The 19,067-nt window shown below is 38.2% G+C and overlaps 3 protein-coding genes and 1 pseudogene across 4 annotated transcripts; 3 read left to right on the top strand and 1 right to left on the bottom strand.

Moving 5' to 3' along the window:
• Positions 1-7,352: 7,352 nt before the first annotated feature.
• LOC126795171 (uncharacterized) lies at positions 7,353-8,479 on the top strand. 2 transcript variants are annotated; one of them, XM_050522009.1, is made up of 2 exons: positions 7,353-7,883; positions 8,426-8,479. In XM_050522009.1, exons 1-2 carry the CDS (start codon positions 7,455-7,457, stop codon positions 8,462-8,464), a joined length of 468 nt encoding a protein of 155 aa, XP_050377966.1. In that variant the 5' UTR covers positions 7,353-7,454; the 3' UTR covers positions 8,465-8,479. The 2 variants fall into 2 exon arrangements, with proteins under 2 accessions (XP_050377966.1, XP_050377965.1); XM_050522008.1 differs by lacking the exon at positions 8,426-8,479 and having other exon boundaries at positions 7,353-8,270.
• Positions 8,480-9,081: 602 nt separating this feature from the next.
• LOC126795410 (uncharacterized) lies at positions 9,082-9,655 on the bottom strand (annotated as a pseudogene).
• A 567-nt stretch (positions 9,656-10,222) lies between these two features.
• LOC126795127 (uncharacterized) lies at positions 10,223-11,178 on the top strand. Its single transcript, XM_050521949.1, has one exon. It carries the CDS (start codon positions 10,349-10,351, stop codon positions 10,982-10,984), a length of 636 nt encoding a protein of 211 aa, XP_050377906.1. The 5' UTR covers positions 10,223-10,348; the 3' UTR covers positions 10,985-11,178.
• A 1,517-nt stretch (positions 11,179-12,695) lies between these two features.
• Positions 12,696-13,586, top strand: LOC126795176 (uncharacterized). The gene has a single exon (XM_050522016.1). It carries the CDS (start codon positions 12,748-12,750, stop codon positions 13,384-13,386), a length of 639 nt encoding a protein of 212 aa, XP_050377973.1. The 5' UTR covers positions 12,696-12,747; the 3' UTR covers positions 13,387-13,586.
• Positions 13,587-19,067: the final 5,481 nt, after the last annotated feature.

Raw genomic sequence — 19,067 nt, 5'->3', positions numbered from 1 at the left:
TCAAAATTGCTCATCCTGCATATCTACGCAAGAAACGTGAACTGCACAAGCAAACTCTTCGCTCAAGAGAAGCTACTCCCGTCTTCTCTACCCTTTTGGGCCTATGGCCTGCCGAGCACAATAGCCCTTTGAGCTTCATACTATATTTTCTTTTCCTTTTTCCTATTTCATTATTTAAATGTTCATTGGCACGTTTTTATTTCTAACAATATTTCACGTGCTCGTATAGGTAAAATCATTGCTCGTCGTACTATGATAATGACATTCATGCCGAGATGGACGATACTTTTGTCATCTACATACGATTTCGATCGTATATTCCCAAGATTTTTATGTCATCGGATGAAGATCGAAAATGAATTCATCAAGCAACTTCATGCATGACGATCGATTTGCAGAGCAATTTAATTATATGCGGTCTATTTGGCAGACCAACAAGTATGTTTTTCTTAAAGTTACTGCTTTTGAACATATATATATAAATTATCGGGCGCTATTAGCCTTTTTCATGTCTTCTTTTCCGGCCTTCTTATTACGCCAATGAGACCAAAGAGGGATATGATTCCCCTCTTGGTCGACGTTTTTCGTGTGACGGTCCTGTGGGAGTCACGTTATTATTTAAAGGGAAGAAATCGATTTCGTGTGGTTGTCTGAGTACACTGCTGTTTTGGGTGCGATCATGAGAATCGCCGATATGCATTGATTATTTTGTGACCATATACATCACAACCCTTCTAATTCCGGTTACATACTTGAATATTTCGATTATTCAAAACCTATACAACCCTCGTTTTTTATGGATGCGTCGCCATCGCGACTGTTATTTGAATATTTGAGTTTTCTTAAACTCATGCCTATAAACGATAATCGCAAGGTCTACGTACTCATTTATTTGAGTTGAAATTCATTACTCTGAAGCATCACTATTTGCTGACAAAAGATCCCAAAAATAACGAATTATATTTGACACACTTCAAGTGATTTAATGAACGTCTATGACGTTGTATTATCAAAGTTGACCTTGATGCATACTCCACATCCAAGAAACGCATGCCATTTTTGGCACCTGTATCTATTTCTTGAGGGAATTTTGGAGATAGAAAAGTAACATTCTTCCATTCTCAAGTAAGCAAACATTTTGAGCCTCAGGCTAAGGCTTCGCCCGATCTGATATGCAAGATTTTGTTGCTACGAATTTTTGATTAGTCAATCTATTTTGACTATGTTTTCTGCTTACTATTTTTCAAGTATGACGTTGGCATTGCCATGTTTCTTGCTCGACTTTAGCTTAAGTCGTCTATTGGAATTGGAAGTTTGGTTGTGTTGTATTAAATATTGACATATTCTATAAAATTTCTCGTATTTCTTGTTTACAAGATGGACTCGTGAGAATTTTATTTGCCTTGGCTTAGCATGCATGGTCAACGTTTGCAACTCACGTGGTTTTTAAATTGGTCACGTTTGGGTTACATGGGACCCCAATAGCACTACATTGTGATTTTGGACCTTAAAATTTGGAAAACGGATCTCGGAACGTCAAAATTGACGTCGTTTTTCCGGTTACTGTTCCAGCGTTTCCGGAACGTTTTCCGGCGTTTTACCGGCGTATTCGCCGCCTTACGGCCATATTCCGGCATTTCCGGTACCACCACCCGGTTCCTACCGGCGTCCCCTGTCGGATCTGAAGTTCCGGCCTCCATACCGATCAGTTTTCTGCCGCCGCCGGCCGGTTTTTCGGCAATCGGTGCCGTCGGTTTCCGGCGAGTTTTTCTGACGATTTTTTCGTCGTTTCTCGTCATTTTTCCGGCCTATTTCCAGCAGTTTTTACTGTCACGTTTTCCCAGTCCAAATTTCACCCGGTTTTGAGTTATTTTGACATGGTTTTCCGGTTAATTTTCCAGTTTTCTTCAAGTCGTTTCATAGCTCAAACGATTTTATTATTATTAGTGACCACCCGCACCAATTGGATGGTCTTTATCACCCAAATGTTTTAGTATTCAACTACTCCAATACCATGTTTTTCCAACTCTTAAGTTGAAGAATATAGTTCTATTGCCATGTGATACACTCGATGGGATTGCACATTTGTTTCAATCCCCCCCTCTTACAATATCATACGGCGTATTGTCTAGAGAAGTTCACCGCGTTGTTGACTCTCTTAATCTTCATTTTAAGAATGTCCCGCCGTGAAATCGAGTGTCTTGCTAATTGCGTAACCACCCACACTGTTCTACGGCGCAAGTAGTTATTTTACGGATCTCGTGCGGAGATTGTGTTCTCGTGCCTTGCTAAGTTTTAAATGTCATACATGCCAATGATGGATTTTCATCTTGATAATTGTGTTAAGAATGGAGAGGAATAAATTGTCAGATTTTATTGACAGTACCTTTTTCAATCTTAGACAATAGCTTTGTTAGCCTACAGACATAACCTTGCTTGCCTGCAGCAGTAGTTTTATGTAACTCATGATTTTTTGAATCATGGGTTCAGTTTTGCTGTCTCCTCGATTTTGACATGATCAGTTTTTGGTCATTTTGAACAAGATATGATGATTCGAGTTCTTTGCAACTCACAAGATCATCTATTTTTTATGTTCACGAAGCGATTAGAGGATCACCTCACCCGTGCTCCACACGGTGAGGCCATGCCTATCCGTGCTATGCACGATGAGGCCGAGCCTACCCCTCTCAGTAGCTCCATGGCATTTAGGTCGTCAGTGGCGGCATCCCATCCTTCACAAGAGCTTGTGATGCCTCCCGTATTTTCTAATGCCTCCATGACAATCTCTGATGCCCATCGCTCATTTTGCAAAGCTTGTTCTTTTGCTAGATTTCGAGGAAATCCTTATTTGCTAAGGTTCCAACCGAGAACATTCCATTCTTACGAAGTATTTAAGGTGACATTAGTGGACCCTATCCAACCGAATGCGGGAATTTTTCGGTATTTTTATGGTATAGGTTAAGAGTATCGACGCGTTGGTCACACGTCGCTTTGCTATCCATAAGAAACGATGCATTTGCTAAAGTTTTTAGCTATAATCATCATCCTAAGGGCTCACCACCTTTCCTATCCTCTCAAAACTATTTGATTGGATACCGTTAGAGAGTTCACCTCTACGACTTTGATGATTTCGTTTTGCATATCTTCTGGGATCGTCGTTGAACATATTATTCCTCATGTTCATTCATTGTACGATCTAGCAGAGCTCGGACTTGGTTATGGGTACTAACCTGCCGATTTTTGCATGGGGATATGTAATGATGTTGCATGCAGCGACACTTATTCGTTTCAGACCCACAACTTACCAAGCTTTTAGTGCGTACCAGATGGTTACTGGATACGATCCCAACGTTCTTTTCATTAAACGCCTATTTGGTTAAAGTTGTTTATGTGCCTCTATTGTAGTTATCTCAATAGGTCTACTTGAAACGATTAAGTATTCTGGTCGGTTATGATTTATGAATCACCAACACTTGTCCGCTATTTCTAATCTACAACCGTTGATCTCTATCCTGCCATATTAGCAGACGGTCACTTTGATGAGACATACTTCCCGTCGTTAGGGGGAGATATGGAATGCTCCCATTCCGGTTTTAACGCCAGGAATTGACGTGGTGTGGCACTATGTCTCATTAAGATCCTGCACTACTCAAAGTGAGTAAATGTGCAACGCATTATCTACCTCCAGAAAGTCAAAGATTCGATGCTCAATGACTTTACTGATATTACAAAAGTGACGAGATCGCACATAAATGCTGTGATGTGCTGGTAAGGTTGGAACTCTCAGAATATGAGAGAATTTCATATGACCTAGTTCTAGCACCGTTGACACCATCCCTAACAGTGGGAAGGAAGCCGGCGATGGCACCATCGTAGGCTGTGGTGTTATCGGCGCCCGTGGTATTGCACCACAAAACAAGGGTGGCCAACGCAAAGATGGACTAGTAAGGGTCATAGCTTCGGTCTTGGCTCCTGCCTAGACGAGGGGGAGACCATTATTCTCTGGAATCAAAACCAGAAAGAAGCGAAGTGCGTAGGCACAAGTATTTCGCCCATCATCAAGAGATATTCTCTAAACATGTGTATCAACTAAGTTTCTGTGGGACGCTACAAACTCTTTTTGTTGATGTTAGAAAAGAATAGAATTCTCACAAATTGATCGTATAAAGTGCGCGCATGTGTTTAATGGATTGATCTCCCATGATTGATGATGTATTCGCTTATGCTCTTATTCTGTTGTAAAGTATCAACGATGAGCAACTTGACCGAAGTAGAAAGAATCAATACAGGCTGAACTAGACTTGTTATGTTGATCGTTGTTCGTAAGTGTAATGAGGAAGATGAAGTCATGTGATATATGCAGGACTTATGGCGCAAACATTGTCTTATTATCCTAGTATTGACTACGATGAGTTATATTCTCTCGTTATGGACATAATTGCTTTCCGCTACTTGATCAGTAGTAGTGTCCATGAAAACTGATTTGCAGCATATGATAGTGGTCATAGAATATCTGTAAAGGGATCTTGACGCAGATATGAGAGTGCCCGAGGGACTTTAAATGCCTCCAGACCACGGAGAGCTTATGTAATCAGATTGCGACGTTCGAGAGAACGTAGTACAATCAGTTGCAAGAACTCATACCCATATGTGTTCATATGAAAGCTAATTCTCGATTCTCTATTCTGTCTAAGTATAGATAATGAAGAGATTCAATGAGCAATAGATTCATATATGTAAGTGTTGTTGGGACACTATTGCTTTCATTATGACGTGATTAACTATGCGCCTATGCATCTTCATTGGACTTGCATTGCTTCTTTGACATGAGTTTAGTTCTACACTTAGTGAACCAACACAAATCCTATCCACACCAACGCCGCCAGCAGCTCCAGCAACATCAACGTACGCCTTGGTGTAGTAGTCGACACTGGTAGCGTAGAAGATGCATACGGTTCCATCTCGGACCAAAATCAGTCATTCATTGGTCCATTCCCCCATTCGTTTGTCAAAGACACATTGAATGTGACAAATCAGAATCTGTCCAGTTTCATAGGTCAACTTCAATGAGATCTAAAAAACAGCTCGCTCAATGAAATATGGTGAAATTGGTACTGTTGGAAAGGCCTATGTGTCTACTTTCCAGAGACACCAACCATTTGTTCATAGCTATCATATTGAGTGAGTTATGGCCATTTTAGCAAAGTATGATAGTTCTGTCCGAAAATTCACAAGTCAGTCAACTTCGACAGAGCATTGTGAACTGCTCCGATCGGGTTAGGTTGTGAGCCTTATGTCACTGGAAAGCCACGGGTATCTACTTTCCAGAACATTTTACGGTTCGCTGATACCTATTTTGACGAAGAAGTTATGGCCGTTTAAGTGAGTGAAGATCATTCTACCCGAGAATCTGATTTTCATTGCAAACTCTTGTTTTGAGTTGTTATGCAATCATGTTTCCTAGGATCTAAGTTTAACTAAGTATAGCATGAATGATCTAAGGATGTGAGGCTAGATTAATGATTAATCATTAGCCCAAGACTACGTTTGAGAAACATGTAATGAACGTTGTATACGTTGTTCTTTGTACTCCATGATTATGGCACTAATCAGGGGAAGTTGTATCGTAGACTTCAGGGGGAGTCTACCACACAAGATGCTATCAAATGTAGACGGTGCGTTGTGCTCTTTTTCCCTTCGATCAAGCTTTTATTTTTACCCAAGAGGTTTTTATTTTGCTTGACAAGGTTTTTACCGAGGCAACGATGTGTGCACCATGCAACCTAGGCATGCGACACAAGGGAGAGTGTTCCGGAAGAATTACTATTCTACCGTTGTGTGTGTCTTAGCCTAATAAGTTTCCTATTAGGAGATAGATTAGCATCTCCGTAATAGATTAGGATTCCGAATCCTACGGGATTGTGGTTTTGTAATGCCTATATATAGGCCCCCATATCATTCAATAATACACAATTATTTCATCCTGAAACACTTACAACATAACAATGTAAACCAATGAGTAGAAATAAATTACAATGTAAACCAATGAATAGAAATGGATTACAATGTAAATCAAGCAAATGGTTGGACAATAAGTGATGGCCGGATAGTTCTTGGCATCCAAGATGAGCTCAAACGCAGGAAGAGAATTAAGTACTCATACCGGTATCTTCATTGTGTTTCAGACCATAGTGATGACTGTATTTGGTGTCACAGATGAAAATTAAGACCCCTAAGGCCAGGTTGGGTAAAATCAACATGCAAAGTCTCAACATTGTCCCTGCAACATCTTCGTTCGGTGCAGCTGTCATTACACAAATCAGGATCAAAAACACAAATTGGGGTCCCTATAAGTTCAATGCTGGTAACGCCACATTCTTGTACCAAGGTGTGGCTATTGGCCAAGTTGTTATTCCTAAGAGAATGCTGTAATGCGTTCAACCAAGAAGATCAGCGTCGAGGTGGGTGTGAATATTAATTATATATTGTCAATCAGTTCAATTATTAGCACTGAATTGAACAGTGGGGTGTTGACCCTTTACCAGCAAGGTTCAATTGAAAGGAAAAGTCGAACTGATGCTCATAATGAAGAAAAACAAGTATGTTGTTATCGAAGACAGTCGGAACTTTGAAATGAAAGTGATCACGAATCACATAACACAATCGTTTGTATAGAGAGATGATCAGAAGCTAGTTCTTGATATTTTATTTTGGTTTTAGTCATTTATTCTTTTATTCATTATGCAAAGTTTGGATTGTTATATAAAATTACAACATTGGTGTTATGGAAGCTCATTTTCTTTACTACCGAGTACCAGGGGAGGTTGAAGTTTTGGAGTTTAAGAATATGAGCTAGTTGACTGGACTAGTATTCTGAAAGTTTAGTGGAGAGATCAGCAAGATTGCCTGGACCAGTATTAAACATATCAAAAGTGGGAATCGACCTAAAAATGTTTGGTTCCTTCTTGAAATGCGTCTTTAAATTCATGTATTCCATAATACTTGGTCACAACTAACAAATCCGTACCTTGCAAGATGAGTAGGTTCTCAGCAACACATTCTGACCTGTTCAGTTTTGTTCTATGCGAAAATGTATATAATCGAAGGTCCAAAAACGTCCATTTCAAATTCTGAATTCTCATAGCAGAAGCCTAAAAAGGTCCTCAACAAAGCCATCAAGGCATCAACCATCTAGAAGTCAACAATTATCACCTATAGTTTTGGACGCGTTTGGTGTATCAGAATAGATTATACTCAGCAAGTCCAATTCAGCCGTCTTTTACAGCGATTATGCAAACACTATATATATGACACCACCACAACTCTTCCATTTCATCATTTCCACAAACAACTCTACCTTCACTTCCAAGTTTCATCCTGAGAAAACAAACTCATTGAAACAGAGCGAAGCCAGAGCAATTTTCTTTTCATTCATATCCGAGGGATAAAGAGAGATGGCTGAGAAGAATAACCAAGCGTACCCTGTAGCCCCAGCAAACGGTTACGCAAGAAGCGATGGAGAGTCTTTGGTATCCGAAGATGAGCTCAAGCGCAAGAAGAGAATCAAATTGTTTACCTACATTGGTATCTTCATTGTGTTTCAGATCATAGTGATGACTGTGTTTGGTCTTACTGTGATGAAGGTTAAAACACCAAAGGCCAGATGGGGAGACATTGAAGTTGAAACCCTCAACTCTGTTCCTGCAACACCTTCATTCGATACAACCTTCGAGGCTGAGTTGAGGATCAAGAACACAAACTGGGGTCCTTACAAATTCAATGAAGGTACTGCCACATTTTTGTACCAAGGCGTGACAATTGGGCAAGTTGTTATTCCTAAAGGCAAGGCTGGCATGCGTTCCACCAAGAAAATCGATGTTGAGGTGAGTTTGAATACTAATACATTGCCAAACAGTTCCTCTCTTGGAACCGAATTGAACACCGGGGTATTGACGCTTACCAGCCAAGTTGAACTGAAAGGAAAAGTTGAGTTGATGCTTGTAATGAAGAAAAATAAGAATGCCTCTATGGACTGCACAATAGCATTTGATTTGTCATCGAAGACACTCAAAACCCTGCAGTGCAAGTGATCAGCAATGTGAACTAGTATATGGATTGCCAGATGAAGACTAATTCTTTCATTTTTCCCCTTTATGTTGCTCTGTGAATTGAATATTTTTATTCTTTGTAAGTTGTCAGACGCCTTGAGGCTGGGACATGGTGTATATGTATAATTTTTTAATTATATTAGAATAATGTTCTTAAACTCCTCTAATGTGATTAAATTGAACCTAGTTTACTTAAACACACCTTAACATGTAGCATGAACAATCTGGATAACTCTAAGCCAAACGATAAATCAGGTATCAAATTTTAATCGCAGGTGAGAACATGTAGAGATGATAATTACTTCCACCATTCGCAGGTGTTCAAGTCTATGGAGATTGAGGATCAGCGAGTTTGAAGCAGAACATCTCAACTGAAGTTTCTCATTTCTGTACACTAAAAAGAATGGAAAGAGGCATAATTAAGGCGTATTTGCCAATTCTGTCTGAATTTGAGGGTTTGTAGTAGATGACTTGGATAGTTGAATGTTGAATCACTTGAATGTACATGTAGATCTCTGTGGTCTGTGGATTTATGGAAGGTAGGTAAAACTGTTTATCAAGACATGTATGTTTTAAGCTAGTACTGTCCACATTATTGAAGGTAGATGAGAGCTATTGAATTATTTGAATATTTGAACTGTTGGATGAAAAGAAGAAATGACTGCAGAAGTGCTCGTTTTGCCATGTATTTTCTAAGCTCAGCAGAAGAAAAGTTTCAGGTAACATTAGCATATCAATTATCATCACAGACTTCATACTAAGATAACAAAAGTGGCCTAACATTTAGATCATCCATCAATACTTGAGGAAGCAGTGGTCGATTGGATATGAAGTACAACGACATATACAAATGTTGCTCAAAAACAACGAAATGAAAAATGATACAACCAATTTAAAGATCGGTGCATCTAAATCTTCATCTTCATATTTACAGGCTCTATCTACAAAGTGCCATAATTCCGCTATCTGCTAATCATTTGTATTCCAAAGCTTGAACTATCTTTCTGGACAGATCAAGTTTCATGGTGCAGCTCGTTGTGGCAAATTTTTTCCTTTTCATTATAAGCATTAATTCAACTTTTCCAGTCAATTAGATTTGGTAGTCAACGTAAACACTCCACAGCTCAATTCACTTCCAAGATCAGATGTGATTGGAATTCCATTGGAATGCAAACTCACCTCAACATTGATTTTATTTAAGGAACGCATGCCAGCCTTGCTCTTTGGTATAAAAACTTGCCCCACTGCTACACCTTGATACATGAACGTTGCAGTGCCTGCATCAAACTCATAGGGACCCCAATTTTTGTTCTTGACCCTAATTTGGGTTGCAAAGGGTATGTCAAATGAAGGAGTGGTAGGGACAAAGTTGTTGAGGTTTCGGACATTGGTGGCGCCCGATCTCACCTTGGGGGTCTTCACGCTCATGATAGTGAGACCAAATACAGTATGCCTATGATTTGAAACACAATGACAATGCCAGTATACGTAAACAACTAAATCCTCTTCTGGCGTTTGAGCTCCTCCTTTGATTGGAAGGTTGGCAATCATCTTTTCGGGTAGTGTAGCCCTTGACTGATGCCAAGGCGTGTTTGATATTTTCAGGATCATTGTGTTTTCCTTAGAAAAAAACTTGAAAGAAAATGTTTTGTTTTTGTTCTGTTTAGCTCTCAAAAGTACGAAGAGTTTATGTATGGCTTTCCACAGCTAGGCGAGGTATTTAGAGTTTCCCATTGAGTAATGAGTTTAGTGTGAACTTCCTAAATATGCCTTCCAGGAAATACTGAAATGTTACCAATCACGCGTAATCTGGAATCTGTAACTTATTAATACGAGTCTTCTAGATGAGGATGGTACCGTTATGACAAAGTCTATAGGCTTTACGTAGTTAACAAAGAAAATGATACGTAAAAGATTGAATATAGAAGTCTTAAGAGACTTGGGGCCCGATGCTTGTTTATGGCGTAGATGGTCATGGTGCCTCTTCTATTATTCTTAGGTTGGACAAGAAATTATATTCTTCCAGCGAGTTTATTCCCCTAATAATTCAAGTTTACAGTTGCACACTCCAACCACTATAGTCTATAAATCTATATATACATACACTACTCGTCTATCATTTCCACAAACAACTACCCTCAATTCCTAGTTTCATCCTATAAACACAAATCACCCACAGAAGCAGAGGAAAAACAGAGGAGATATCCTTTCATTCGATATCAGAAACAAAAGAGATTGAGATGGCTGAGAAGACACACCAAGCTTATCCTCCAGCTCAAGCAAACGGTTACACAAGAAGCGATGGAGAATCGTTGGTATCCGAAGATGAGCTCAAGCGCAAGAAGAGAATCAAATTGTTTGCCTACATTGGTATCTTCATTGTGTTTCAGATCATAGTGATGACCGTATTTGGTCTCACAGTGATGAAAGTCAAGACCCCCAAGGCCAGGTTGGGGGAAATCAGTGTTCAAAGCCTCACATCCGTTCCTGCAACACCTTCATTCGACACAAAGTTCACAACCCAGATAAGAATCAAGAACTCAAACTGGGGTCCTTACAAATTTGATGCAGGAACTGCCACGTTCCTGTACCAAGGTGCCACTATTGGGAAGGTTGATATTCCCAAGAGCAAGGCCGGTATGCGTTCTACCAAGAAGATCAATGTCGAGGTGAGTTTGAATGCCGATGCATTGCCAAGCAGTTCCAAGCTAGGAAGTGAATTAAGCAGCGGGGTGTTGACACTGACCAGCCAAGTTCAGCTGAAAGGCAAAGTCGAATTGATGCTCATAATGAAGAAAAACAGGAATGCTTCAATGGACTGCACTATAGCATTCGACTTGTCAACAAAGACAGTCAAGAGCTTACAATGCAAATGATCGGATCAGCTAAACACTGAGTGATGGGGGATGTAGCTAGGCTGCATCTATTACATGGATTGCTGGAGGATCAAATTGCTAGTTCTTAATTTCCTATCGTATTGTTACTATTTTATTCTTTTATTCGTTTTGTGAATTGAAGCATATGTATTTGTTGTGGAGTTATAGAATCTATCATGGTGTTTTTTATTTGATTTCTTCACCACTGAGGTAGTGAGGCAGCTTTTTGTTCCTTCCTTATTATATGCTCGAATATAGGAAATAAAATAGTAAATAAAGATATAAAGAATACAGAAACATGCAGATGAATGGAATATGGGGAGAGAGAATATATGCAGAGAAAAAAACAGAACGAATAATTGGGGATAAAAATTTCATGGATTTGATTCTTCTTTTTCGGATTTCCATTACTACCACAACACCATACACTAAAAAAACATATAACTTTCATTCTTTCTTACGTTAAAACAATCATGAGTCTCATTCATCTGGTCAGTAGGAAAATTTACTCAACAAACCATTGGATCATTCTAATCTTAATCTAAGGGTTGAGAGATAGTTAACATTGTTAAAATCTAACCGTTTAATTTAAATTTGTTAGATCTAAAGGTTTGTTGAGCAAATGTTCCCTACTGCTGACTAGGTGAACGAGACTGTTCCCTACTGCTGACTAGGTGAACGAGACTGTTCCTATCATATACCAAAGAACATGTAGGTGAACGAGACTGTTCCTATCATATACCAAAGAACATGTAAATATGAGGACATAAATAGTGAACCACTGGAGTAGTACGTAAATCACTAAATCATGGATCACATAGACAAACACTTTTCTGTTACTTTCTTATCAGTGAAACAATCGAACTGTTCTAATGGTAAACTGTAGAAGCACACATGGTACTTGCTATCATATTAATGTCCACCTGCAAATAATTGAAGTCACAGAGTTGGTTGCATGTCACATAAAGTGTGATTGAATATGAATCCTAATTTGTCTAATGCCTTCATCATTTGTAGCATAACTGTTGGAAGTTAAACCAAAATTAAGTTTAAGACGGATAATTGTAGTGTATTTACTGTCGCTCAATAGTATTCTTTAGAGATTTGGTACAAGCCCTTAGATTGTACACATTTAATTGCATGTTTGTGTCATGTAAATGTTTATCTAGATATTTCTTTCAAAATATCACATCACATGCGCGGGTATAACATTGCCAACATCCAACAAAACTCAATGAGTATATTACCAAAAAACAATTAAATGAGCCAACCAATTGACAAATTGAACAACTGTAAAGTCAGGCCACCCAAACCATAGAAAATGATATATTTTTTTCAGCATCCTTTTCTTGACTAGTAGAGCCATTTGGATGATTATTGTCGTATAATTAAGCAGATTGTATAGCACTCTGCTTCTAGATTGATATTTTCAACGAGATGAGACCAGTACACTCAACTCTCAAGTCAGTTAAAGAAAGAAAAATTGACACATGCTTTACATGTTAGACTCCCTTTTTTTTATATTTTTAAGTGGAAAATATAGCCATCTAGAACAAGTCGATTACCTAAACGTTAAACCTATTCTATGCGCGTTTTTGAAAGCAACTTCCAGGCACCTTGCACCACCATTTCCTCAAACACATTGATCAAAATATCCAAACACTATATATACCACCCTGCTGAGTTCATTTTCCACAAACAATATTTACTTGCTCATTTCACATTCATATTCATTTCAAAAACTTTCAAAACAGATTATAACAATGGCCGAGAAGAACCAGCAGGCGTATGCATCAGCAAATGGCTACTCCAGAAGTACAGACCAAGAATCATCCCCCATCCAATCCGACGAGGAGCTCAAGCGCCAGAAAAGAATCAAATTGTTCACCTACATTGGTATTTTCATTATCTTTCAAATCATAGTGATGACCGCATTTGGTCTCACTGTGATGAAAGTTAAGACTCCGAAAGCCAGATGGGGTGAAATCAGTGTTGAAACCCTCAACTCTGTCCCTGCAACACCGTCGTTCGATACGACCTTTGAAACGCAGCTAAGGATCAAGAACACAAACTGGGGTCCTTACAAGTTTGAAGCAGGCACTGCCACATTTTTGTACCATGGCGTGACTATTGGGAAAATTGATATTCCTAAGAGCAAGGCCGGAATGCGTTCCACTAAGAAAATCGATGTTGAGGTGAGTTTGAATACTAATGCCTTGCCAAGCAGTTCCACCCTTGGAAGTGAATTGAGCAGCGGGGTGTTGACGCTAACCAGCCAAGTTCAACTGAAAGGCAAAGTTGAGTTGATGATGATCATGAAGAAAAACAAGAATGCCTCTATGGATTGCACAGTAGTATTTGATTTGTCTACGAAGACTGTCAAAACCCTACAATGCAAGTGATCGTCATCCATTAGACAAGTATATACAGGATTTTACGCTGTGTCTTCAGATATAAATTAATTATAATTGGATCGTGAAAAGATGAAGACTCGACGACTAGTTCTTTTGTATTCTTTTATTCGTAGTTTGTGTGATGCTTGGATCAATTAAGTTGTTGCTGGATTTTGATTATATATATATAATGATACTTTTTCTGAGTTTCTGAGCATTATTCTGTTTTTCATTCTCTTAAAGATTGAATAGATACTACTTAGGTTTAACGTGACCTATCTTCATACCGACTCATTTCTCCAGTGTTTCAGTACTTGCAAGAACAAATCCAGCCATGTCAATATAAAATAACGGTAAATCATGTACACAAACTTCAATTTGAAACTAATTATAAATGATAAAATCAATCAATCGAACCGTTTGTGGGAAGTAAAAAAATGTAGCTCGAAACATATTAAATAGAAATGAAAATTGAAATTATAAGGATGATCTCAATCCCGAAACAACATGCACAAGGCTTGGGATCGGTTCGGGACAGCTCGAGACTCAGCTTTTACAAATACTGATATATATTGATGTTTCAGTTGGTTTTAGGTCGGTTTTGCGGAAAATTTCTATCCTTAGTTGTAATAACCCGAATTTTTAGAAACTAAATGTCGAGTATTTTTAAAGTATTAAACTTGTGAAATTAATTCAAGACGACAATTGGAGGTTTGCGACATTTCGAAACGAAAACGGAAACGTTCTCGGATCGTTTAATTAGAAAACGTAACATTACCGCATCGTATAAATCGACTTTTATTCCGTCGCTCGGTTGCAAAAACTTCATTCACGAAAGTCGTAGAGCTCATCGATACGAATTCGTGGACATGTCATGCGTTCGAATCGGACGTCGGACGCAAAAGTTATTAACGTCGGAAGTTCGTTTCCGATTTTGGAAATAGTATAAAAGGAAAGAGAAGAGATTAAAAATCAGAAAATCAGATTTTTTCTAAAAATCAGCTCGGGTACTGTTCACCCGAGCTCGGGTAATGTTCACCCGACCCAAAAACCTTCTCCGGCCGATTTCTCCACCATCCGACGTCGCCTCGTGTCGTGCCACCTATCAAACTGACGGGTTCGACGATCTCCATCTTTTGGGCTACGTCTTGCACTCCGGCGACAACCACACACGGTGTTGTAACCGCCGGAAGTTACTACTGTGTCGGCGCCGCCTCCTCCGGCCACCATAGCTCGAGATTCTTGGGGGGTTTTGCTTGTCTCAGTCCCAGCAACATTCCCACAAAAGGAATCGAGCCAAATCGAAGTGTAAGTACCCGAATCAAAATTTCAATTTCTAGGATTTGTGAATAGTGCTGAATTTATGTTATTCGTTGTTTGCACTGTTTAGGCTCGGATTTAGACCTTGGTGTCAACTAGGAAGTTGTTGGAAATGTAGTTTAGGTTGTGGTGATGATTGGTGGCGGTCGGTGAACAGTAACGCCGCATAAATAGTAACTGTGAATAGTACCGCCGCATGAATAGTGATCTGTAACAGTAACTGTGAATAGTAACGCCGTATGAATAGTGCAGGTTAATAGTGCTCTGTAACAGTAAATGTGAACAGTGCATGGTAAAACAGTAACTGTGAACAGTGTTTTGATAAAAACAGTAACTGTGAACACTGGTTTAGTAAAAACATTGATTAGTAAACATGAACAGTGTTCTGTGAACAATGTTTTATGAACAACATTTAGCTGTGCTGAACTCGTCACCTGATATTTTAAGTATCATTTTCTAAGCATTTATCGTGCTATTAGGTGACTGACGAAACGAGTGAGGAAATTACTTTCAGGGTCGTGGAAGTTGCACGCAGGAAAGAAGGTGAGTAAAATCTCACATATTTACGAATCTACCCTTGCGGAGATTCAAGATTTTACAAGAGTTTTTAATATTGAATTACGACATGTATACGATATAGTGGATTACATATATATTGTATAAATGGTAATAAGTACATATATATATAGTTTGCTATATTATATACTGTTATGAATTCACTGGAATTGGTCATTTCGATGACGAGAATTAAATATTGAGCATGTGATTTGATTTTTGTACAATAAGATGTGTGATTATCGTACGTGGTTTTAACATGAATTTGTTAAAATGTTTGTCTTCGGACGAGTTTTTGTCTTCGGACGTGTTTTATGAAATGTGACATGTATATGATATAATGGATTATATATATAAATTGTATAAATGGTAAATATGTACATATATATATATAGTTTGCTATATAATATACTGTTATGATTTTATCGTGATTTATGTCATTTTGATGACGAGATTTATATATCGTGCATGTGATTTTGATTTGTACAATATGATGTGAGATTATTGTACGTGATTTTAACATGGAGATTGTTAAAATGTTGATTTGTCTTCGGACTTGATTTTTGGTACAATATGATGTGAGATTATTGTACGTGATTTTAACATTGAGATTGTTAAAATGTTGATTTGTCTTCGGACTTGATTTGGTACAATATGATGTGAGATTATTGTACGTGTTTGGCAAGTCGGAACCTAGCCTTTGGCCGGGCGAAAGTTACGATACAGTTAGAGCTCTAGTCTGTCTGCCAGAGTCCTGCATGTGAGGTAACGGGTGGTTATCTGCTCATGAGTACTCATATTTTTGGATATTGGGTAGCGGGTAGTTACCCAATATCGGCAGTGTATTACGAGAGGGGTAACAGATGTGTACCAGCGTTCTTGGTACCCGTATTATAAATGCATTTGGGTAACCAGAAGGGTTACTTAATTTCTCATGAGCGCTTCTTTTCATATTTCTTTGGGACAACCAGATGAGCCGTCCATTGACTCATGAGTGCATTTTTATTTGTTTGATTTGTGGATTTTCGTATATATATTAATATGCGAGTTATATTTTCATTTTACTCATACGAGTTGTAAAGCTTACCGGGTTTGTGTTTACAATCCCGATGCACCAATTCGATGGTGTAGTGGATAACTCCGCAGGTGTGGATTAGCGGGAATTGACGGACCGCTCAGAGGACTTGAAGTTATTTATCTCCAGCTTGTGTGAGGATTTTGTCTGACTATCTTGTGAGGTTGTTGTGAGGGTTATACATTTTCATTTGTTATAATGTTGAATTATAATTTGGTTTGTAATAATCGGTTTGACTGAGTTGTATTTTGAACTCAGAGATGATCCGCTGTGGCATTTTAAATGATTTCGATTTCATCGAGATTGTTTGGTGTTTAACGACTTTGAAATTTTGAGTTTTTAAGCTTGAAATTTTGGGGTCGTTACATTAGTACCAACACGTCCCAATCAAAATTGGTTCTTTGGGACATGTATAATGTGCACCTTTATATGGATTTCCATGAATTGATAACTATTAATTAAGGTAAATTAACATTGCAAACTTACAAAGTGCAAATAAAGACATAAAGTGCTAAAGCAACAATAAAAGATTAAAAGGGCATAATCCCGGTATAAGTTTAGTATGGATTAGACTCATACAAGACGGATCCAGGATATGAATCTTGTCTAGGTTAATTGAGAGTTTTTTTTTCAATAATATTATTTGTAGAAATTTTTTATTTATCAAAATCATAAATCATTCAAAATAATAAATCTAAAATCCAGGAATATAAATATAAACCGTAGTCATCACTAAACCCAATTTCCTTAAGATGGAGAAAAAGAGAAAGAAAATATGGAAGAAACGTTAGAAATACTAACAAAATAGGGGACAAAAATGTAAGAAATGAAAAAGAGAGGAAATAAAACAAGAGAAAGATTAAAAAGTAGAGAGGAGAAACGAAAATAGAAATATAATGGCATAAAAAGAAGAAACTAAGGTACTTGGGGCATTCATGTTCTATGTTGGGAAACTTAACCAACTGACTGACACATACAATACAAGGAAGCACATATAGTAAGTAAATTATGCTGACAATTTTCATCTAGGCTCAAGCCCATAGAGCCTACTGAGTGAATCCGCCTCTGCCCATATAGGTCCGAACTTGTTAACATATTTTCAGAATTTAGGTCGGTCCGCTAATATAGAAAATTAAAATTGTATATCGATGTGATCGGTTTTTGGGTTGTCGTAATCGATATTGGGACATTGTTTTTGATTTCCGGGGCCTACTTTCCAAAACTACTCGTCATAACCCCCATCAACAAACCTAATGAAATCAGCGAATAGCTTCTTCAAATAGCTCTATTTAATTCTTAAATAAATTATTATATATACCCGACACATATATAATTACTCTCAATCCTCAGTGTTTAATCCCAGAGCACATCTTATATATGCTTTTATCCATGACTCTAACTGTCATCATATAAAGGAGTAGCAACTGACAAATAGCACAAGATGCTTCATCAAGATGCTTTAGAAGTTTAGCCCGCAAACAAAAGAGAAAATTGCCAAAAATAAAATGCCGTGGTCACCAATCCCATTCAAGAATTCTCATAACATTTCAAGCCCTCTTTTCTTCAAAAATTCTTCCAAGCTCTGGTTACCGCTGCTCTGCCATGTCAGCAATAATTATCGACCGCTGGATGCATCTATCGGTTTTTGAAGTAGTTCAATTTTATCTCTTTTCTTTAAGAAAAATTCACATGGAAAATGACTTGACCTATTGTCGGTGGCCATTGAAAATAAAATTCACCCAATTTGGATAGTTCAAAATTTACCCCAATTGCAGTTCAACTAAATTCACCCTTTAAGTAATAGTTTATTTTCTGTAAATGGTTAAGAACATAAACCCAGGTTGGGGTTTGGGGCTTTCTCTCCAGTGTGATAGAAGAGGTTGGTGAAGTTGGTGAGATGCAATTAGTGGGAGAAGGGAAAAATGATTATTAGAGAAGAGAATAGAGTTGGTGGTGGGAGATGGTAATAGGAGAAAAAATAAGGTTCTTCCTTCTTGATTGAAGACTTCATCTGGAATTCAGGGCCTCAGGGGAGGTGGAGACAAAGCTAGTCATAGTTGTGGTGTTGGCATCGAAATGGGAGAGTAGGGTGTCAGCCGTCGAGTCTGTGTAAGGCCACTGCCTCATTCTAGATCTCCTCCGCCGTCTTGAATCTCCAGCCATAGGAGTCCAACCCACCTTTCTCCATCGAATTTCAACTGGGTTTTCACTTTTCAGAGAGCGGGGAAGGTAAAATGAAAAGAACATGGCCTTTTTGTGTGTGCACCAATAATCCATTGACAACTCAACTAAAAATAGGAATTAAATGTGTGCAAGGCTAGGGTATGAATATGACACGAATTATAAGTGTTCTGAAAATCTTAATAAATAGTTCTAGCGCTCAAAAAAATCCTCATTTTTTTTAAATTCTCTCATGCTCATGCGCTTTATCCATTCGTGTAAAAAATTTGATATATTGCATCATACGATTGCCCATAGGGAGATAAATACATACATAAGGATAACCGCATTTGTCGTGACCCAAAAAGTACTCATAATTAATATGTGAATTCTACCATAGTCATAGTTCACTAGTATAATGATCATATCCTACATTCGAATTTTCTAAAATTTATGTCCTCACTGTAGTTGTTTTACATAGATATACATTTACATATATCCTAATAATAAGTCATACCACATCAGTAGACGTAGTGCATGTGATTTGAATAACTAACATTCCCAAAATATACTGTGCTTG

The sequence above is a fragment of the Argentina anserina genome, chromosome 5 (assembly GCF_933775445.1).
Source record: "Argentina anserina chromosome 5, drPotAnse1.1, whole genome shotgun sequence".
NCBI lineage: Eukaryota > Viridiplantae > Streptophyta > Magnoliopsida > Rosales > Rosaceae > Argentina > Argentina anserina.
This window is presented reverse-complemented; position numbering and strand designations above follow the sequence as displayed.